Source organism: Desmodus rotundus, chromosome 6 (genome assembly GCF_022682495.2).
Source record: "Desmodus rotundus isolate HL8 chromosome 6, HLdesRot8A.1, whole genome shotgun sequence".
NCBI lineage: Eukaryota > Metazoa > Chordata > Mammalia > Chiroptera > Phyllostomidae > Desmodus > Desmodus rotundus.
In genome coordinates this window covers 130,952,636-130,976,379 of record NC_071392.1, presented here as the reverse complement: position 1 = coordinate 130,976,379, position 23,744 = coordinate 130,952,636, and the positions used below count along the sequence as shown (strand labels likewise).

The following is a 23,744-nucleotide window of genomic DNA, read 5'->3' as shown; positions in this document are numbered from 1 at the left end:
CTGGTTCTAGTCAGCTGAAGCAGTTGACTAACCAGTTGCCTGAAGGCAATAAATGACCACACAATTTGAAAAACGAGTTACAGATCTTACCAGATCTACGTAAAGATTCTTTCTTTGATCAATGATCTGAACTTTTAAAAACCAACCGTGTACCCATAATTCTTCCAGAATTATTTCATCCTATATAAAATACTACTGTATTTGGAGATAGGGCCTTTAAAGAGGTAATTAATGTTTTAGAAAAGCTCATAAGGGTGTGGTTAATCCAATATAAGTGATGTCTTCACAGGAGGAGGGAGAGACAGCAGGGATGTATATGCACAGAGAGAAGGCCTTGTGGGGACATAGTAAAAAGGCAGCCATTTGCAAGCCAAGGAGAGAGGCCTCATGAGCAACCAAACATGCTGACACTATGAATGCCCAAGAACTCTATGCCTTCAGAACTGTAAGAAAATAAACTGTTGGTTGTGTCACCTAGTCTGTGGTATTTTGTTTTGGTAGCCTTTACTTCCTCTGCCTCCTGGACCTTTTCTATCACTGTAGTCAAGCACCCATGCATCTGCCCCATAGTCAGCTCCTAAGTGACTCCTATGAAACTTATCAGTTATTACAGTAAATGTGAAAAGGCCACAGTCCCATTATAAAAGACAACACTTCCTCTGGCATAAAATGTAATACCAGTTACATGCTACTATTTAAAAGTAGAACACCTAAATCACATTATCTTTTAAAATAAAAAGATGAACACAGAAATATTATACCAAAAAATACGCAAGAAAGTGAGAGCTAAGACTAAGCAGAAAGAAAAGTTAAAAGGAGTATCACATGGAACAAAAAGAATTTTAATATTAAAAAACTTCATTAACAAATGAGAATAAGTTGTGATGAATTTTTATACACCTAAGTTTACTAAAGTAAAATATAAGGCAAAAACTCAGAAATAAATGGATGATTTCAAATAAATTAGAATGATATTGTAGGGCTTTATGACTCTTCCTAGTAGATAAAAAATAAGGATATAACTTGAAAAATAGAAATAATTTCTACTATACATGCTATAATCCCTTAATTCTAGGACAATTAATTGTAAGACTCTCTTTTAAATTTAATGAAATAGTGGAAGAAAATTTTTTACACAAAATAAGAAAACATGTACTTCTCTGTGGATTAAACATTTATAAAATTGTTGAAAGTATTTTAAAAATTAAACACACACACATAATTCCTTAAAGTTACCTATACTTCTATCATTTAAAAATAATCCCAAGTAGAAAGAAAAATTTCCAGAAACCCTTGTCCCAATCTCTCCAATTCTATTCCCACCAAGGTAATCGCTAGTTATGGTAAATAACAACACAGACTTCTATGTTCACATAAATATAATGGTATATAGTCTTTCATATACTCTCTTTAACAAAAAAACTGAACAACACTGTTCTGCAACATATATCCATTAAGTATCTGTGTTATTCTATTAAAGGAGGTAAAAGCAAATCTGGAAATAGCAGAAAATAATAAGAGTAAATGGAAATGTCAAAACTAAAAAATACAATATCTGAAATGAAAAATGCACTGGCCAGGGCATAACAGCACACTGACGATGACAGAAGAGACAGTAAACTTGAAGAAAGATCAACAGAAATCACCCTCTCTGAACAACAGAGAGAAAAAGGATTTTAAAATATGGTTCCATAACCTGTGGGACAATGTCAAAAGGACTAATACACATTTAATCGTAGTACCAGAGAGAATGGAGGAGAAAAAAAAAAACCCAAAACATATGAAGGAATAATGGCCGAAACTTTCCCAAATTTGGTTCTAGCCATAAATTTACAGATTCAAAAATCTTAGTGAACCCCAAGTAGAAAAAATACAAAGAAAAGCATGCCCAAACAGTCCCATCATAGTCAAACAGCTGAGTACCAATATACAGAAAGGTTTGAAAGTAGCCAGAAGGAGGGGAAAATATTACAAAAGAACAGGGTAACAATTATGGAAATGACAGCTGACTTCTCATCAGAAAACAACAGAGGACAGAACAGGGGAACAATATCTTCAAAGTGCTGAAACGATATACAAAACAATCTAAAATTCTATATGCAGTGAAAATATCCTTCAAGACTGAAGGTGAACTGACAGATCTCAGAAGGTTAAGGGGTGGGGGTGACTAGAAGAGATTAGCAAAAGGACATAAATGCAACTTTTGGTCAAGATGGTGGTATAGGCAGACATGGCTTGCCTTTTTGCACAACTACATTGAAATTACAACTAAAATATGCAGCAACAATCACTCAGAACCACCAGAAATAAAGTTGAATGGAAGTCTGGCAAATACAGAATTAAAGAAACCACATCCATCCCAACTGGTAGGAGGGGCACAGATGCAGAACAAGCTGGTACTACACACATGTGAGGTGGATAAAAGTTTAGGACTCAGGAGTGAGGAGTCCCAACCCCACACCAGGCTCTCCAGTCCAGGGTTCCAGGGCCAGGAAGATAAGTCCCCCCAACTTCTGGCTTCAAAAATTAGTGGGGACTGAGTTGGCGGAAGACACTGCTTGAGACCCAAGGAGTTCCTTTTAAAGAACCCACACATGGACTCACCTACTCAGACTCAATCTCTCTGAAGTCCAGCACCAGGGTAGCAGCTTGAAAGGCACCAGTGGCACAGAGGAAGAAACTGAAGTGTCTGGCATCAAGGCGAGCAGAAGCCATTGTCACTTTCCTAAACACTACCCCAACAAAGCCGGCATGCTCGTGCTATATCTGAGACTCCATCGACCTGGCTAATACTCTTTGACCCACCTTAGAGATCCCCAGAGACTCCGCCCCACCCAATTTACCCAGTCATGCAAGCTGCTTTTCCATATGAATGGCTGGTTTGGGCTCATTCTTCACAATTTCCTAAATCCTCTCAAAAGAGGAACAGCTGGCCACAGTGAGCCATAGGTACAGCACTAGCAGCAGCCAGCCTAGATTCACAGCTTGGCTTCACCTGGGAATCTCCAAGCCCAGAATGAGTAGCAGCCATCTCACGAATGGTGGTCCTGAACAAAAAGCAGCTGGGGGCTGACCTTGGCTGCACCAGCCAGGAAACCCCAGAGCCTGTGTACCCTGTGGACAGCTACAGACCATGTCAGAGCACCACTGCCCTGCCCCTGCACAGATGATACTCCACAACTGTGAAAGGAAACTTCCCTAATTTGGTGAAGGAAACAGACATGCAAGTCCAGGGAGCACAGAGTCCCAATTATGATGGATGCAAAGAAGCCCATTTCAAGACACCCCATTTAAAATGCCAAAGGTAAAAGATAAAGAGAGAATCTTAAAAGCAATAAGAGAAAAGCAGTTACCATATTTTTTGGGCTATAAGACACCCCCCCCCCAAATTTGGGAGGAAAATGGGGGTGTGTCTTACAGTCCGAATGTAGCTTACCTGGCTTGCTGGGGGGGCGGGGGGGCAGCAGTGGAGTGGGGTTTTTTCCCCCCTATTTTCCTTTTCTAAAACCTAGGTATGTCTTATGGTCCAGTGTGTCTTATAGTCCAAAAAATACAGTAGTTACCTATAGGGGAGCTGTCAGCTGATTTCTCAAAAGAAACTTTGCAGGCTAGAAGGGATTGGCAAGAAATATTTGAAGTCATGAAAAGCAAGGACCTACAGCCAAGATTGCTCTAGCCAGCAAAGCTATCATTTAGAATGGAAGGGCAGATAAAGTGCTTCCCAGATAAGGTCAAGTTAAAGAACTTCATCATCACCAAGCCCTTAATATATGAAATGTTACGGAACTTATTTAAGAAAATGAGAAGATCAAAACTATGAACAATAAAATGGCAAAAATACATATCTATGAACAAGTGACTCTAAAAAAGTAAGCTAAGCAAACAGGAAGAACAAAGACAGAATCATGGATATGGAGATCATTTTGATGGTTGCCAGATAGAAGGGTGGTGTGGTGGAATGGGTGAAGAGGTAAGAAGATTAAGAAGTACAAATAGGTAGTTACAGAATAGCTGTGGGGATGTAAAGTACAATATAGGAAATGTAGTAGCCACAGAAGTTATATGTATGACCCATGGACATGAACAAGGTGTGGAGATTGCCTGAGGGAGTGGGGGGTGCTGGATGGAGGTGGGAAAAGGGGAAGAATTAGGATTATATGGTAATAGCATAATCAATAAAATATAATTTAAAAATATAAAAATTTAAAAAAGAACATATATGCATAGCCCATGGACACAGAAAACAATGTGGTGAAGGCTTGGGGGAGTTGAGGGCTAGGTGGAGGGAGGCAAAGGTGGGGAGAATGGCAGACATCTGTAATCATGTCAACAATGATAAAAAGACAAGAAATAAAGACACATTCAGAAAAACAAAATATATGCAAATACACTGCTTTCTCCAACACAAGGAATGCTAAACAAGTACTTTAGGCTAAAGAAAAATGATATCTGGTGGAAACTCAGATCTCCAGATTAAAAAAAAATGAATAGTATAGAAAATGGTCAATTATCTGAATGCATTTAAAAGAGTATTTTTTTCTTGATAAAAAATACATATTCTACTAAGGAATTTACAATGTATGTAGGTGTAATAAAATGACAACTATAGAATAAAGGATGTTGGAGGATGGCGCAAATGGAAATGTGCAATTGCAATGTTGTTATATCTTTATATAAAGTGGCCAAAATGAGTAAAATAAGAAAAATTATGGCTATATATCATAATTCCTTTGAGTACAGGTCAGCAAACCTTTTCTTAAACAGTCAGAAGCAAATAGTTTAAGCTTTGAGGGTAAGAGGTAAAATTGAGGATATTACATAGTTAGTTATATAACCATTTGAAAATGTAAAAACTATTTTTGGCTCACAGTTTCTTAAGAATTCCATTTCAATTTCTCAGTTGGATTTTTAGCCTTCTTCCTTCTGCTCCCACCCCCCAGGCTTGCCTTATTCTTCCCACATTCTTGCTTAATCTTTTTTTAAAAAATAGTAATGAAAGAAGCCTATGAATATGGAAGAAAACTGAGCGAGGTAGAGGGGGAAACTCTAGTAGAAGAAAGGCTTCTGGAGGAGAAAGACAATCAGGAAAGCCCAGTACTAGTGTAAGAATGAAGGTCTGGAAGGGTTATGCTAGGCAATGCAAACAGCAGCCTGGAGGTAAGAACATTCCCTCTCCAGCACTTGAGTAATGCCTCCTCTACCCCACCCCCTGACCTGCCCACAACTCTATGATCCATTTGTCAAGAGTTCCCACTCACCCAGACAGGTGGCTGGTGGGCATTTTCTCTCTTCTCTCCAGGTTTCCTTCCCTTGCTCCAGTTGGGTGATGAGTTTTGGTTTAGAAAATGGAATCCCTGCTCAGAGGAAAAGAAAACAAGGTGGCTGCAAGTTATAGACTCAAGGGCCAAGTCAGAAGGCAACATGGCTCCTTCAGGCATGCCCAAAAATGCCCAGCAGCATGAATGGGAACACTAAAGCTTACCCAGTGAAACCAGGTTGCTGTAGTTTTCCAGCATCACCTCCCTGTACAGGGACCTCTGAGCAGGGCTCAGAAGCATCCACTCCTCCTGGGTGAAATCCACAGCCACATCCCTGAAGGCCATGTGTGCCTGTAACACAAACAAAGCCCTGCTCACCAAGGGGCCAGCCTTGCCTATGACTCACAGTGAGGGGCAGGAAGAAGGTTTTCCTAGTGAAGGTAGGAGAGATATCTAGGTCCTGCCTTTGACTGTCACCCTGGTGCTATGTGTTCCAAGACCTTTAAACCTCTGTTACTATCCAGCCAGCAGCACTTGAGAATCTACAAAGTCAAGATTCTGGGTGAGCTGTTTGGAGAATATGTGCAAAAAGAATCCTTCTCAGGAACTTTAAATCTAAGCAGAGAGAACAGACAACACATAAAAGTTAAATAGTAAAGCATAACAGACTTTCTGAGTTTTAAGAATTTAAAAGATTTATAACCAAATGGATCAATATTGAATCATCTGATTGACTAAAATTCATACAATTCAATAATGACATAGACCAAACTACAGCTCATCCTTCCTCTAAATCCCATTGTCCCCAAGCCTTCTCAGGCCTAAGAGGCCGAAGTGGGAAGTGGTGAACAGGAGGGAATTGAATCATACTGCCTAGGTTTGAGGCCCAACTCTGCCATCAACTAGTACCTTCTTCACTTCTGAAATGTAGACAACAAATTTACAGCCCCACACTGCGGGTGCTCAGAACGGACCTTCTTGGACACTCAATCTACAAATTCATTTCTACACACCATTTCACCCCCTGCCTACTTCTACTCATACCCTTAACACTATTTCAAAATGGAGGACACAATGGAATATAGACATTAGGAAAGATTTCATGAGAGGCCCAAGAACTTGGTCTTGAAGGATGGGCCAGAATCACAGCCAGATAAGGGAGGGAGAGAAGTGGACACTGAGAACAAAGGAAGAGAGGAAGCTACAATCTGGACAGGGAGGACTACCTGAAAGGAATAAAAGGCACCTGGTGGTAAAATACAGCATAGGGGGAGTATAGCAAGCAGTCTGTAGGGTTTTTATTTTTACCGTAAAATATATACAACAAAAAGTTTACTATTTTTATCATTTTTAAGTATATTTTTTTGATTATGCTATTAACAGTTTGTCCCAATTTTTTCCTCCCCTTTATCCCCTCTCTGCCCTGCACCCCACCAACTTCCAGCATCCTCCCCACTTAGTTCATGTCCATGGAGGTTGTACATGTAAGTTCTTTGGCTTCTCTATTTCCTGTCTATTTTATGTCTACCAATTATGCTTCTTATCCCCTGTACCTTTTCCCCCCATTCTTCCTCTCCCCACTGATAACCCTCCATGTGATGTACATTTCTGTGATTCTGTTCCTGTTCTAGTTGTTCGCTTAGTTTGTTTTTGTATTTTAGGTTCAGTTGTTCATAGTTGTAAGTTTGTTGTCATTTTACAGTTCATAGTTTTTGATCCTCTATTTCTTAGATAAGTCTCTTTAACATTTCATATAATAAGGGCTAGGTAATGATGAACTCCTTTAAATTTACCTTACCTGGGAAGCACTTTATCTGCCTTTCCATTCTAAATGATAGCTTTGCTGGATAGAGTAATCTTGGATGTAGATTCTTGCCTTTCATGACTTCAAATACCTCTTTCCAGCCCCCTCCAGCCACATCTTTTGAGAAATCAGCTGAGCCTTATGGGTAACTCTTTGTAGGTAACTCTTTCCTTTCCTCTTGCTGCTTTTAAGATTCTCTCCATATCTTTAATCTCGGGTAATTTAATGATGATGTGCCTTGGTTTATGCTTCCCTGGGTCCAACTTCTTTGGGATCTCTGGGCTTCCTGGAAGTCTATTTCCTTCACTAGATTGGGAAAGCTTTCTTTCATTATTTTTTTCAACTAAGTTTTCCATTTCTCGCTCTTCCTCTTCTCCTTCCATCACCCCCATGATTCCAATGTTGGAACACTTAAAGTTGTCCCAGAGGTTCCTAAGCCTCCCCTCAGTTTTTTGCATTCTTGTTTCTTCATTCTGTTCTGGTTGAATGTTTATTTCTTCCTTTTGTTCCAAATTGTTGATTTGAGTCCAGGTTTCCTTCCTTTCACTGTTGGTTCCCAGTATATTTTCCCTTATTTCACTTTGTATAAGCCTTCATTTCTTCCTTCATTTTATGACGGAGCTCTATCAATTCTGTGAGCATTTTGATTACCAGTGTTTTGAACTCTGCATCAGATACAGCTCCTCATCGCTTAGCTCTTTTTCTGGAGTTTTGATCTATTCTTTCATTTGGGCCATATTTCTTTGTCTTGGTGTACCTGTTATGTTATAAGGGGTGGAGCCTCAGGTATTAACCAAGGCTGGGCAACCATCTTTGCTTCATTGTGGTGCTGTCTGTGGGGGAAGGATCAGAGAGGGAACAATGACATTTGCTTGCTCAGCTCTAGCCCCACTTTCCAACCAACTCTCCTGTGGGACTGGAAGTTTCTTCCTCCTTTGCAACCCCCACAGGATTCTACATCCAGAGATTTTGAGTCTTTAGCTTCCCAGCCAGCCAACCCCCACTTCTCCCTGGTGTGGTCCGCTGCCTCTCTCCACCAGTCCACCCGTCTCCGCCCCTCCTACTGTTCTGGATGAGTGTTTTTTAACTCCTTTGGAGTTCCACGCAGTTTGACTTATTGGCAGCTCTGGTTGTTTATTGCTTTTAAATTGGTTGTTATCCTTCTTTTGGTTGTACAAGGAAGTGAAGTGTTTCCACCTACACCTCCATCTTGCCCAGAACCTATATTTATCATTTTAAGTGCACATTCCAGTAGGATTAAGTATATTCACATTGTTGTAAAACCATCACCACTATCCATCTCCAGAATTCATTCATCATCCCGCGCTGAAATTCTGTAATCATTAAACAATTACTCCCTCCCCCCCACAACCCTGCTAAGCAGCATTTTGACTTATGTCTAGGCATGTGGCTATTCTGTGTCCTGCAAATAAGTGGAAACATATAATAGTTGTCCTTTTGTGTCTGGCTAATTTCACTTGGCATAATGTCTTCAACATTCATTCATGTGGAAGCATGTACTCAGAATTTCCTTCCTTTTAAAGGCTAAAAATATTCAGTTGTAGGTATTTATCATTCATCCATCAATGGGCATTTGGTTTGTGTCAACCTTTTATTTTATTTTGTTTTATTTTACTTTAAGTATTTTTTATTGATTATGCTATTACAGCTTTCCCAACTTTTCCCCCTTTATCCCCCTTCCACCATGCCCCCTCAACCCTCCAGCAACACCCCCCACCATAGTTCATGTCCATGGGTTATACATATAAGTTATTTGAGTCCTCTGTTTCCTATACCATTTTTTATTTTTCCCTGTCTATTTTATGCCTACTAATTATGCTTCTTCTTCTCTGTACCTTTCCCCCATCCCTCCCTTCCCCCTCCCCACTGAACTCCCTCTTTGTGATGTCCATTTCTGATTCTGTTCCTGTTCTAGTTGTTTGCTTAGTTTTTGTTTTCATTGTTTTTCTTTTCTTTTAGGTTCATTTGTTGATAGTTGTAAGTTGTAAGTTTGTTGTCATTTTATTGTTCATACTTTTGATCTTTTTCCTTTGATAAGTCCCTTTAATGTTTCACATAATAAAGGCTTGCTGATGATGAACTCCTTTAACTTGACCTTATCTGGGAAGCACTTTATCTGCCCTTCCATTCTAAATGATAGCTTTGCTGGATACAGTAATCTTGGATGGAGGTCCTTGCCTTTCATGACTTTGAATGCTTCTTTCCAGCCCCTTCTTGCCTATATGGGGTTTTGAATGAGAAATCAGCTGACAGCCTTATGGGGACTCCTTTATAGGTAACTGTCTCCATTTCTCTTGCTGCTTTTAGGATTTCTCTTTGTCTTTAATCTTGGGTAACTTAATGATGATGTGCCTTGGTGTATTCCTCTTTGGGTCCAACTTCTTTGGGATTCTGGGCTTCCTGGACTTCCTGGAAGTCTATTTCCTTCGCCAGATTGGGAAAGTTTTCCTTCATTATTTGTTCAAATAAGTTTTCGATTTCTTGCTGTTGCTCTTCTCCTTCTGGCACCTCTATAATTCAGATATTGGAATGTTTCAGATTGTCCTGGAGAATCCTCAGCCTCTCTTCATTTTTTGCATTCTTGTTTCTTCATTCTGTTCTGGTTGGATGTTTATTTCTTTCTTTTGTTCCAAATTGTTGCTTTGAATCCTGGTTTCCTTCTTGTCACTGTTGGTTCCCTGAATATTTTGCTTTATTTCGTTTTGGGTATCTTTCATTTTTTGACCAAGCTGAATCAGTTCTGTGAGCATGATGATTACCAGGGCTTTAAATTCTCCATCAGATAGGTTGGCAGTCTCCTCCTTGCTTAATTGAGGTTTTGCTGTGTTCTTTCATTTGGGCCATATTTCTTTGTCTTGGTGCATCTGATAAGTTTTAAGGGGCGGGGCCTTAGGTACTCATCTAGGCAGGGCAACCTTCTTTACTGTGCTGTGGCACTACTTGTGGGGGAGGGGCCAGAGAAGGAACAATGAAACTTGCCTGCTCTTCTCTAGTGCACTTTCCAACAGACTCTTGTGTCAAACTGTAAGTACCTCCCACCCCGGCAGCCCCACCCCTCAGCCTCCTGGCGCTGGATTTTCTGAGTTGGCCCATGTGGTCCGCCTTACCAGTCTGACTGTTCTGATGGATTTTTCCTTTAATTCCTTGGTTGTTGGAGTTCTATGCAGTTTGGTTTTCTGGCCCTTTTGGTTGTTTATTATTTTAGATTGGTTGTTATCCTTCTTTTGGTTGTGTGAGGAGGCGAAGGGTTTCTACCTACGCCTCCATCTTGGCCGGAACTCTGTATCCACTTTTTAACTATTGTAAATAACAGTACCATGCACACTGGAATATAATTATCTGTTTGAATTTTAGCCTTCAACCTTTTTGGGCATATACCCGGTAGTGGAATTCACATATTAAATGGTAATCTTATATTTATTTCTTCAGTAACTATTATACTGTTCTTCATAGCAACTGCATTGTTTTATATTCCCACAAGCAGTGCAAAAATGTTCTAATTTTTCCACATCCTTTCCAACATTTGTTGCTTTCTGGGTGTTTTTTGTTTGTTTGTTTGTTTTTTTGATAAGTCATCATAACGGGTGTAAAGTGGTAACTCATTGTTGTCTTGATTTGCATTTCCATAATGATTAGTGTTGGTTAGTATATTTTCATATACTTATTGCACATCTGTATATCTTCTTTACAAAACTGTTTATTAAAGTTCTTTTCCCATTCTTCAATTGCATGTTCAGTTTTTTTGTTGTTGAGTTAGAGGAGTTCTTTATATATTCTGGATATTAATCACTTAAGTGACTGGCAAATATATTCTCTCTCTTTAATGCATAAGAGGTTTTAATTTTCAGGTCCAATGTACTTTTTTTCTTTTGCTGCCTGGGCCTTTGGTATAATATCGAAGAAATTATCACTAAATCCAACTTCATGAAATTTTCCACTATGAGTTTATAGTTCATATTTCCCGTAAGAGTTTTATAGTTTTAGCTCTTACCTATTTAGGTCTTTGATCCACTTTGAGTTAACTTTTGTATATGGTATGGGTTAATGGTCCAATTAACATCTTTTTCCATTAAGGTATAGTTTGCCCAGCAGTATTTATTGAACAGAGTATCTTTTCTACATTGAATAGTCTTGGTATTCTTGTCAGAAATCATTTGACCATTATTGAGGGTTTATGCATGGGCTCTCTCTTCTTTTCTAACCTAATCATCTGTATCTGTCTTTATCCCAGTATTGTATAGTTTGTATTACTATAGCTTTGGAGTAAATTTTGAAACCAGGAACTGTCAGTCATCCAAATTTGTTATTTCTCAAGACTGTTTTGATTATTCAAGGTCTCCTGAGATTTCTAATGAATTTTTAAATGAATTTTTCCATTTCAGATAAAAAGGAAGTCATTAGGATTTTGATAGGGATTATACTGCATTGGTTTGGGTACTACTCTCATCAGCAATATTAAGTCCAATACATAAACATATGTCTTTCTATTTATTTCTTTATGCTTTCTTTAATTCTTTCAGCAATGTTTTCTAGCTTTCAATGTACAAGTCTTTCACCTCCCTGCATAAGTTAATCTCTAAGTATTTTATTCTTTTTGATGCAATACAGAAATTTTCTTAATTTCCTTTCAGATTATTCATTGTTAGTGTATAGCAATGAAACTGATTTTTATATGCTGACTTTGTATGCTGCTGCTTTGTTGAATTCTATCTTAGTCCTAACAGGGGTTTTTTGGGTGTGTATCTGGAATCTTGTCTACCATATAAGACCATGTCATTTGCAAACAGATACTTTTATTCTTCCTTTCCAATTTAGATGCCTTTTCTTCCTTTCTTCTTCCCTTTTTTCCTCCCTCCCTCTCTCCTCTCTCTCTTTCTTTTGCATTTGCTCTGGTTAGAACTTCCAAGTACTACCTTCAACAGAAGTGGCAAAAGTGGGAATACTTGTCATATTCCTGATCTTTACAGGAAAAGCTTTCAGTCTTTCACCATGAAATATGTTACCTGTGAGTTTTTCATATATGGCCTGTATTATATTGAGGTGCTTTCCTTCTATTACTAGTTTGTTTTTGAGTTTTTATCATAAAAGTGTTGAATTTTGTCAAATATTTATACATTAATAGAGATGTTCATGTGGTTTTTCTTTCACCTTTTAATGTGGTATATTTACTGTTGTTCACATGTTGAACCATCCTTGAATTCCAGGAACAAATTCCAATTGATCAATTGGATTCTTTTAATATGCTATATAATTCTATACAGTGTAATATTATCTCATAATATTTGAATTAAAGTCTATTTTGTCTGATATTAGTGTAGCCACTCTACTCTCTCTTGGTTATTATTTGCATAAAATATCTTCTGCCATACCCTTACTTTCAACTTATGTCTTGAGATCTAAATTATTTTATAGACAGTATATGCCTGGATCATGATTTGTTGTTGTTGTTGTTGTTATCCATTGTACCAAATTCCATACAGTGTATAGAATTCTTTTAATAGTGTTTAGTGTCTGATTCTTTAATATGCTGTGGAATTCAGTTTGGTTGTAGTGTGTTGTGGATTTTTGCACCAGGGTTCATAAGGATATTAGCCTATTAATTGTCTTTGCTATCAAGGTAATGCTGGATTCACAGAATGAGCTAGGCAGTGTTACCTCTTCATTTTTTTTTTTTTTTGGAAAAAGTTGGAGAATAGGTGTTAGTTCTTTAATTCTGTGGTAGAATTCTCCAACCCTATAATTTGAGGAGGGGGTGACATGATGGGGAATGTAGCAGTATGGTTCTCTATAACGCCCCAGAAAAATATCCAGAGTCAGGCCTTTAGCAGGTTCAGCCTCATTCCCTCCTGATCCCAACAAACTAAATGTAGAAGGACATTTTTGAGGCAATTTACTTGACAGTAAGGTGATGCAATGCATCATTATTAATTTGAGGTGTTGTGTATTATGGTTGTTTTTCAAAGAAATGCATATAGAAATATTTATGGATGAACATTATTCATGAAGTTACTTTAAAACATTTCAAGAAAATGGGACAAAAAATGAAACAGAACTGCTACATGGTAATGAGTTAAAGCTGGGGCTTTCTTATACTATCCTTGCCTCTTGAACATGTTTGAATTTTTCCATTAATAAAAAATTACTTTAAAATTCTTAAACATGGCCAAAAGTAAAAAAAAAAAAACAAAGACAACCCAGATGCAAGAAATATGGTTAAAGATTATGAAGTGTTAAATCAAGATATACATAAGGACATTCATTATGCTATTGTCTCCTTCTTTTTTGAGATTTTTTTTCATTAAAAGTCAAAAGTATAAAATTTTTCATTGGTAGCCACAGCATTGAGAACAAAACCCGTAAAACCTAAAGCAATAACCAAGGGAAAAACCTGGTCAGAACAATGAATTATCAGTTTTGAAATAACACATTATGACAACTTTGATCAAACTCACAAATATTTTGATTTGGATGAAGAAATCAAGAAAGAAAAATAAAACTGCAAATCATTCATAAGGGAGGTCAAAAGACTTTTCAAGAAATTTATGTATTTTTAATGTTTTAGTAAATGTGTACATCAAATTTATGTCTTTTCTGGTGGGTCTTTGAGGTTCGTTGATTCTAATTTAGGAAGAAAATATATCTTGATATTTACCATAAATAATTCTGTTGACAAATAACTCTCAAATATCCCTCTCCCATCTTTGTTATTCATTTGAGAAACAATGAGTCTCTTTAATGTATCAGAGATAGTGCTCAAAACAAAAAAAGATATAAGAATCAGATTTGTAGAAGAAGGAGAATGAGAAGGAGAGGAAGAAGAAGGAGGGGAGGAGAGGAAGAGGAAGAAGAGGAAAAGGAGGAAGAAAAGGGGGAAGAGGAGGAGGAAAAGGGGGAGAGGGAGGGGAAAGGAAGGGAAAGGGGGAGTGGAAGGGAGAGAGAGAAGAGGAGGAGGAGAAAGAAGGGGGGAGAAATAAAGAAGGAAGGAAGGAAGGAAGAAGAAATTTGTTTTGTGGTTTAATTTCTTTATATTTAACGGTATCTGTAACATGTTAGTTAGTGTTAGAAAGACTCCAGAGCAGTCTAAAAATTATAAAGTAACAAAGTTTAGTCTCTTTCTGCACCCTGCCCCAGACCCATACCCATCCCCACCCCCAGGGTAACTCCTGTTAACTGTTTCATGACTACTCTTTGATTTATACCTTTATCTCTTCATTTTCATTCATATTAGTATTATTTGAAAATAATGTTATTTTCCCATAAATAAAAAAATCTCCATTGTTCCTTGACTTATTTTCCTTTAATATCTTTTTATTAATTGTCATGCTATTTCTATCAACAGACCACATTTTTTTTAAACAAAGTATTCTTCTGTCAATTGACAGATTCTAGTGTTTATCACCAACAAGATTAAGAGGCATACCTTTTGCACACTTGTTAGTATTTCTGATTGAGTGCTAAAAGACTGGAATTACAGGATTTAATATTGAACTCACGTTTATACAGTCAAATTGTCCTCCAAAGGCATACCAAATTCACAATCCCAACAACCATATATAAAATTGCCCCTTTCCAAACTTTTAATAATATATGATTCCATCAATGTATAGGGTTAAAAAACCCAATTAATTGTTTTCACTTGTCTTGAACTCCTGAAAATAGGCATAAAGTAAAAAGAGGAAGTGAGGAAAACAGAAGAATGCCTTTTAAGAGAATAAGAAATAGAAAGTAAAAACCAGTAGCGTTAGATTCTGATACTGGTAAAATAGCCTGTATCAAACTAACCCTTTTACTAACTATAAACTCTAATCAAAATATAAAGAGCAACTATATGAAGACACTGCAACAAAAGCAATCAGAAACCAGAAGGGATATAATCCTTCAAAGAAGAGATGCACAGTAAGTGAGACTTATATTTAACTGGCTTTTCATCTTAAAATGAGGACACTTACCAGTCCATGTGGCAAACAGGGAGCAGAAGAATCTGTGGCTTTCAGACTTCCTGGAAACTGTATGGCAAAACCCTAGAAGCATGGGAGCAACAAAGTATGGAGTGCTAAATCTACCTATAAGCTCCTCTTAAAATTTTTGTTTGACTACTTTGTCTGAATACACAAGTAAAAACAACAAGGACCTCAAGTTGGTAACAGCTGGGAGGTTACAGGAACTGTACAAATTTCAGCTACTGTTCACCACAAGAGAGAGCAAGTTTAGGGCTTCAGTCCAATCAAGTAAGAGAAGAGTGCTAAATATAATAGTTCGGTTTCTACTGAGACAAAAGTGAACTACACAAAAACATACATCCTTCCAGCATTACTAGACAGAATGTGCTAATTTCAAATTGCCTGTAAATAATTACCTATAAAAACAATATAATAAAAGCAAAAAATGTTAAATCAGTGAACTATCTCCCACACCCTACATTAAGCCATTGGGAAACAGAAGATCAGCTCAGGGGGCAAGCTACATAAAAGAGAGAAGAGAGATACTAACAGCAGAATTAAGTTGATTGAAAACAACCATCACTGAATGTGAGTAAATACGTTTAAAGTTTTCTGATGGGTCAGAGCATCTACTAATTACAGGGAAAGTATATAACAGTGTAGACCAAATGAAAATAGAAAGTGTTGAAAAGGTAAAGTCCAGGAGAAAAAGGGATTACCAGGTAAAGGTGAAAAAACAAGTCAGGGGGAAATTCAGATTCATATAAAACAGAAGAGAACTTAAAAAATTAAAAATGAGGCTTTGGGGAGACAGACAGGGGAAGGAGAGGCTGTCTGAGTGATTATTATGCCTTACTTTTTCTAATAGAGACCAAACACTTCGTAAAAGAATATTTAAATTGTCAGATTGAATTAAATTTAAATTAGATTGAAACTTTAAATTTTTTATCCGGCTAACCAGTGGATGGGATTTGGGAGGAGTATTAGATTCTAGACTAAAATACATCATCTGAATTGTAGTATGCTCTTCTGCAAGGTGAGATGTCTTCTTGGATGAACTTTTCAGAAGAAGAAAAAAGCATCAGAGAGGTGGAAGCTCATGGAAGTAGACATGAAAGCAAAGTGAATTACTACAGAGCTCCTGAGAATGAAGAGAGAAGCTCAGGGAAGTGGTCAGACAGAGTTCTGTTTTGGCAATTGCAGTGTGAAGAGCTTCATGTAGTGATTCCTCAGCAAAACAGCATAACTGGTGAAAATTCTTTAAAAAGCCAACCAATTAAAGTTCCTGGTAATTGTTCATACAGCGAAGGAAGGAACATTTATTCAGGAAAATTCATTAAATTCAGTAAGAACAGTGAAAGAGTCTAAGCCGTGGACAACTCCTTCCCTCCACTCTGAGCAGGTGTGGCCAAGAAGATGGTTTTTCCTCTCCCTTCATCTCCCAGTCAAAGGATAGGCTCTTAATGGCAGTGTCAGGCAGCCAGCGCCTCTCATTCCTACCAACTCTAGGCAGCAGAAGCTAAATTGCAGGAGATTGCTTCAGAGAAATTGGGGCTCCCTTCTTTGTGGAAATCCTACCACAGGGATGGCAGGATGAAAATACTGGGATCACGGTGGTTTTTGCTGCAGCTCACTTGAAGGGCAGAGAGGTTCCATGAGGGGAGTGGCAAGCTGAGAGGATTAGAGGTTACTGCCCTCACCCAGTGCCAGTATTACTGACTCAGAGATTCTTACCCAGGGGGAAAAAAAAGTTCATAATAACAGAAAGCCCTGGGAGAACCAAGATGGCGGCGTAGGTAGACACACTGCACCTCCTCACACAACCAGAACTGACAGAGAATCGAACAGCAAGGGGGACCAACACCAAGGAAATAGAAAATAAACATTCATCCAGACTGGTAGGAGGGGCGGAGACGGGCACCGGGGTGGAGAGGACTTGCGTGGCTGTGGCGGGACTGAGACTGGCGGAGTGTGGGACAAATGGCGCAGGCAGTCTGAGCACTAGCAGACCCTGCGGGCCCCACATTTGCACAGATAAACCCAGAGGGCTGGACTCAGAGTGGCGGAGAACGGGGCAGGCAGAGCAGCGGGTAGCACCCCGCGCACCACATTCACCCACAGATAAACCGGACGAACGGTGGGGAGTGAAGCAGACCGAGTAACCCAGGGCTCCAGCTCGGGGAAATAAAGCCTCAAACCTCTGATTGAAAACGCCAGTGGGGGTTGGGGCGGCAGCGGGAGAGACTCCCAGCCTCACAGGAGAGGTTGTTGGAGAGACCCACAGGGGCCTAGAGTGTGCACAGGCCCACTTACTCGGGAACCAGCACCAGAGTGGCCCAGTTTGATTGTGGGTAGCGGAGTGAAAGATTGAAAGCCGGAGGAGAGTGAGGCGGGCGCCATTGCTCCCGCTCGGCCCCTCCCCCACGTACAGCATCACAGTGTTGTGACCAGCATTACCCCACCCTGGTGAACACCTAAGGCTCCGCCCCTTAAAGTAACAGACGCGCCAAGACAAAAAAAAAAAAAAAAAAAAAAAAGGCCCAAATGACAGAACACTTCAAAGCTCCAGAAAAAATACAACTAAGCGAGGAAGAGATAGCCAACCTATCGGATGCACAGTTCAAAGCACTGGTTATCAATATGCTCACAGACTTGGTTGAATCTATTCGAAAAACAGATGAAAAAATGAAGCCTATGCTAAGAGAAACAAAGGAAAATGTACAGGGAACCAATAGTGATGAGAAGGAAACTGGGACTCAAATCAATGGTGTGGACCATAAGGAAGAAACAAACATCCAACCAGAAAAGAATGAAGAAACAAGAATTCGGAAAAATGAGGAGAGGCTTAGGAACCTCCTGGATGCCTTGAAACGTTCCAACATCCGAATTATAGGAGTGCCAGAAGGAGAAGAGGAAGAACAAAAAATTGAAAACTTATTTGAACAAATAATGAAGGAGAACTTCCCTAATCTGGCAAAGGAAATAGACTTCCGGGAAGTCCAGGAAGCTCAGAGAGTCCCAAAGAAGCTGGACCCAAGGAGGAACACACCAAGGCACATCATAATTACATTACCCAAGATTAAACGCAAGTACCTACATTGAAGATTACTGTATCCAGCAAAGCTATCACTTAGAATGGAAGGGAAGATAAAGTGCTTCTCAGATAAGGTCAAGTTAAAGAAGTTCATCATCACCAAGCCCTTATTATATGAAATGTTAAAGGGAGTTACCTAAGAAAAAGAAGATCAAAAATAGGAACAGTAAAAATGACAGCAAACTCACAGTTATTAACGGCCACACATAAAACAAAAACGAGAGCAATCTAGGCAAACAACTAGAACATGAGGGTTGTCATTAAGGGATTGGGAGGGGGAGAGGGGGGGAAGGTACAGAGAATAAGTAGCATAGATGATAGGTGGAAAATAGACAGGGGGAGGCTAAGAATAGTATAGGAAATGTAGAAGCCAAAGAACTTATAAGTATGACCCATGGACATGAACTATAGGGGGGGGAATGTGGGAGGGAGGGGGGTGGGCAGGATGGAGTGGAGTGGGGGGGGAAATGGGACAACTGTAATAGCATAATCAATAAATATATTTTTAAAAAATAATAATAACAGAAAGCCCTGAAGCCCTAAAAAAAAAAAAATGAAATCCAGTAAAGGAACCATACTTGCTACACTGACCAAAGAGTTTTCTTTAACTAGAAAATTCCAAAAAACTAGATCTGACAGTTCTCTACAGAAATACAAATGAATATAGAATAGTACACTTGAAACTTATATATAATTTTATTATTCCATGCCACCCCAATAAATTCAATTAAAATAAGTAGATGTGCAGTCTTCATCTACAGAAAGTGAGAATCCAAAATGCAGCTAAAGAAAATTCCAATGGGGATCGAAAACAATTTAAATACAAAAACACGAGCAGGTTCCCCTCCTCTCCTTTGCCTTTTGATCTGGCTCTCCCTACCTTTGAGTGGGAGCCTGACTGAATGGAAAACCCATCGTCTTACAGCCACTAACCTGTAAGTACCCAGGACCTGGAGACCAGGCCCCTCAGCTGGGGTTCCCCAGGAGCTGTGCACCATCATTCTGCAGCCCACTGACTTCCAGTCTGATGGCCGCGAGATAGGTGGGAGCGGAGTCCACTTCCCCTCAACACCAGTGAAATGCCTAGCTGATCTGAGGAACAGAGCAAACAGCCAATGGTATTCCAGCATATATGAAGATCGGAGACCAAAGATAGAGGACATTGAAAGATCTGACGGTAAGAAGAGTGCTTGAGGACAATAAGGTCCCTGGGACCTGCGCGGGCACCAGGGCAGCTGAAGCCCCAGCCTGGGTGCAGGGTCTGCTGCAGGATTCTTGGGAGAGAGCCAGGCTGGGCTGTGTGAGCAGCCCGGTGCTTGTTTGGACCAGGGGGGCTTGAATAGGAAGAATTTCTCAAAAAGAAAAAGAGAATAGAGGCACTCAGGGGCTAGTTAGAGAACTCACCACAGCAGCCGCAGCCTCTGGTGCCCCTCCCCCCTCAGCCCCTGGACTGCAAACACACGATAAGCAGCCCCAGCTCTCACCTGAAGCCCGGTTGTGCGCAACCACATTAGCGGACTGGGCGCCGACAGCTGAAACCCCGGCAGGGCGCCCACACCTGAAACTTCGGGTGGTTGCGCACCGGAAGCAGAGGCTAGCTGCACCACCCACAACCCAAAGCGGCGGACCCCTGGGCACGCGTGACCCAGGCCCAAAGTGACTGACCCGCCAGGCGCTCGACACCCAGGCCCAAAGCGGCGGATCCGCAGATCAACGGCCTGGCTGCCTGGGAGGGACCACACCTAAAAGCAACTGTTATGAACAACTACCTAGCCCCTGTGCACAGAGCCCTGCAGGGCCTACTGGCTCTCTAGGAGGAAGGCAGAACGCCCAGCAGAGGGGAGCTACAGGGCTAGGGGAGACTGCATTCCCTGGAAAGACTCGACCCAGTAGGGGGCTGAACTACCCCATAGCAGCACCAAGAGTCCCCAGCATCTAAGACAGCAAAGAGCAAGAAGGGGGAGTGTGAGTTGCCCCTAATTGGTGCAACTCAAGGACAGCACAACTGGTGAACTAAAGGCCAGGTGGGGAGCAGAAGGACCCTGAGGAACTGGACTGAAGGCTGAACAACAGCAAAGAGTGTGGCTCAGGAAGGGAGAAAAGTGAAACCAATTCTTCCAACCACCCCCTCCCGATTCAGAGACAGGAAGACCAGCAGAACTAACCTAACTGGTTTAAAACCAGCAGAAGAGATTTTTTTCTTTCTTTCTTTTTCCTCCTTTCCCCCTAAATTCCTTCTTCCTTTCTGTCCTTCTTTCTTTTTTTGTTCCATCTGCCTTCCATCCTTTACCTTTTTTATGCCTTCTTACTGCCTTTTTTTTATTTATTCTTTTGTTTTAATTTTTGTTAAAATTCCTTCTTATCTTGCCTCCGATCTTTCTTTATTCCCTCTTCCTTCCTTCCTTTCCTTTTCTACTCCCTTTTTCCCTCCTTCCCTTCTTTTTTTTTTCTTCTCCCCTTTCTCTTTTTCCCACAAGTGAGACAACAAAACCTGGAGTGCTGAAAAGACCAGAGTTAGACCGAGTTACACCCAGAAACGTCAGCTTAAGACCAGTGAGCACAGGACATTAAGGAGACAGCACCACTGAATCCCATTGGCATTCTACCATAGAAGTTCATACCATAAACCCGGGGAGTCAGAATAGATCAATTTAAGAAGCAGAGACTAACAAGAAGAGTCTCACAAACAATGGGAAGACAAAGAAACAATCTCCAAATGAAAGGAAAGGAGGAAGCCTCAGAAAGAATGCTAACTGAAAAAAGGGCAAGTCAACTATCAGATACTGAGTTCAAAGCAATGGTTATCAGGAAGCTCACTGAGGTCACAGACAACTACCAGAAACTACAGGGAAACTACAATGAACTCACTGCAAACTATATCAACATGAAAAAGGAAATAGAAAATATCAACAAGGGCCAAGAGTAAATGAAGAATACAATTTCTGAACTGAAGAACACAGTAGAAGGAATCAAAAGCAGACTTGATGAAGCAGAGGATCGGATCAGCGAGCTGGAGGCCAAGATAGAAGGCCAAATAAAGAGCTTCCCAGACAAAAGAAGTCTCAAAGAATACACCTCCACCAAACCAGCTCTGCAAGAGATGCTAAAGGGACTGCTTTAAGGAAAGGAAGGAAAAGAGAAAGAGAGAGGAACACACAGGTAATAAAATAGCAATGAATAAGTACCTATCAATAATAACCTTAAATGTAAATGGATTAAATGCTTCAATCAAAAGACAGAGAATAGCTGAATGGATAAGAAAACATGACCCACATATATGCTTCCTACAAGAGACCCACCTCAGAACATAAGACCTACACAGACTGAAAGTGAAGAGCTGGAAACAAATTTTCCAAGCAAATGGACAAGAAAAAAAAGCAGGGGTAGCAATACTCATATCAGATGAAATAGACTTCAAAAGAAGGGCCTTAAAGAGAGACCCAGAAGGTCACTTCATAATACTCAAAGGAAGAATACACCAAGAATACATAAACATTGTAAATATATATGCACCCAACATAGGAGCACCCAAATACATAAAGAAAATCTTGGAGGACTTCAAGAAAGATATTGACAGCAACACAATTACAGTAGGGGACTTTAACACCCCACTGTCAAAAATGGACAGGTCTTCCAAACAATATATCAACAATGATACTGTCATTGAACAATGTCCTACATGAAATGGACTTAATTGATATATAGAGAGCCTTTTATCCTAAAGAAGCAAAATACACATTCTTTCCAAAAGCACATGGAACATTTTCAAAGACAGACCACATGATAGGACCCAAAACAAGCCTCAACAAGTTCAAGAAAACTGAAATCATATCAAGCATTTCCTCTGACCACAAGGGACTGAAACTAGGAACCAACCCCAAAGGAAAAAACCCAAAACACTCAAAATCATGGAGACTGAATAGCATGCTATTGAACAATGAATGGGTCAAGAACGAGATTAGGGAAGAAATCAAAAACTTTCTGGAAACAAATGAAAATGAACTCACAACAACCCAAAACCTATGGGACACAGCAAAGGCAGTCCTGAGAGGGAAGTTCATAGCAATACAGGCCCACCTTAAAAAGATAGAGGTGGGGGAGGGAGGTGGGTTCAGCTGGGTTGTGGTGGAGGGATGGGGAGAAAAGGCACACAACTGTAAATGAATAACAATACAAAATTAAAATTAAAAAAAAAATACAAACATTTCAAACAAACAACCTAACCCTAAGCCTACAAGAACTCGAGGAACAACAACAAAGACAGCCTAGAGCAAGCAGAAGGAAGGAAATAACCAAGATCAGAGCAGAGATAAATGACATAGAGACTAAAAGCACAGTTGTAATCATCAATGAATTCAGGAGCTGGTTCTTTGAAAAGATAAACAAAATCGACAAGCCTTTAAGTAGGGTCATCAAGAAAAAAAGAGAGAGAATCCAAATAAACAAAATTAGAAATGAAAGAGGAGAGATTATAACTGATACCACAGAAATACAAAGGATTGTAAGATATTACTACGAAGAACTGTATGCCAAGAAATGTGAAAAGCTAGGTGAAATGGACACATTTCTAGAAAAATATAATCTTCCAAAACTGAATGAAGAAGAAGCAGAAAATCTGAACAGACCAATAACAGCAGATGAAATTGAAGCAGTCATCAAAAAACTCCCAACACACAAAAGCCCTGGACCAGATGGTTTCACAGGAGAATTCTACAAAGCCTTTAAGGAAGAGCTAACTCCTATGCTTCACAGAATATTCGAAAAAATCCAAAATGATGGAAGACTCCCAAACTCTTTTTATGAAGCCAGCATCATCCTAATCCCAAAACCAGATAAAGACACAATGAAGAAAGAAAACTTCAGGCCAATATCGCTGAAGAACATAGACGCTAAAATCCTCAAGAAAATATTGGCAAACCGCATCCAGCAATACATTAGAAAGATCATACACCATGACCAAGTGGGATTGATCCCAGGGATGCAAGGATGGTACAATATTCGCAAATCAATAAACATCACATCAACAACAGCAAAGACAAAAATCACATGATCATATCAATAAATGCGGGAAAAGCATTTGATAAGATACAGCACCCATTTCTGATAAAAAAAAAAAAAAAACTCAGCAAAGTGGGAATAGAGGAAGCATTCCTCAACATAATAAAGACCATATATGAGAGACCTACAGCCAACATCATACTCAATGGACAAAAAGTTAGAGCTTTCCCACTAGGATCAGGAACAAGACCAGGATGCCCTCTCTCACCACTCCTATTCAACATAGTATTGGAAGTCCTAGCCACAGCAAACAGATAAAAAGCAATAAAAGGCATCCAAATTGGAAAGGAGGAAATGAAACTGTCACTGTTTGCAGATGACATGATAGTGTACATGGAAAATCCTATAGACTCCACAAAAGAACTACTCGACCTAATAAATGAATTTGGCAAAACAGCTGGATACAAAGTCAATACTCAGAAATCAAAGGCATTCCTGTACACCAACAACAAAACTGCAGAAACAGAAATCAGAAAAAAAAATCCCATTTGATATAGCAACAAAAAAAATAAAGTACCTAGGAATAAACCTAACCAAGGAGGTAAAAGACCTGCACTCAGAAAACTACA

At 39.6% G+C, this 23,744-nt stretch overlaps 1 protein-coding gene across 2 annotated transcripts in view; it reads right to left on the bottom strand.

The window, feature by feature from the left end:
- The window catches only part of ZNF133 (zinc finger protein 133), a 46,344-nt gene that overhangs the window by 6,988 nt on the left and 15,612 nt on the right, over positions 1–23,744 (bottom strand). The window contains exons 3-5 of one of the 2 annotated variants that reach the window (XM_071221800.1): positions 15,033–15,104; positions 5,483–5,609; positions 5,259–5,354 (exon numbers count right to left, since the gene is read on the bottom strand). In XM_071221800.1, coding sequence (XP_071077901.1) covers positions 5,259–5,354; positions 5,483–5,603 — 217 coding nt within the window. In that variant the 5' untranslated portion in view covers positions 5,604–5,609; positions 15,033–15,104. The remainder of the gene's footprint in view (positions 1–5,258; positions 5,355–5,482; positions 5,610–15,032; positions 15,105–23,744) is intronic. The other variant, XM_024559596.3, reaches the window with a different exon arrangement.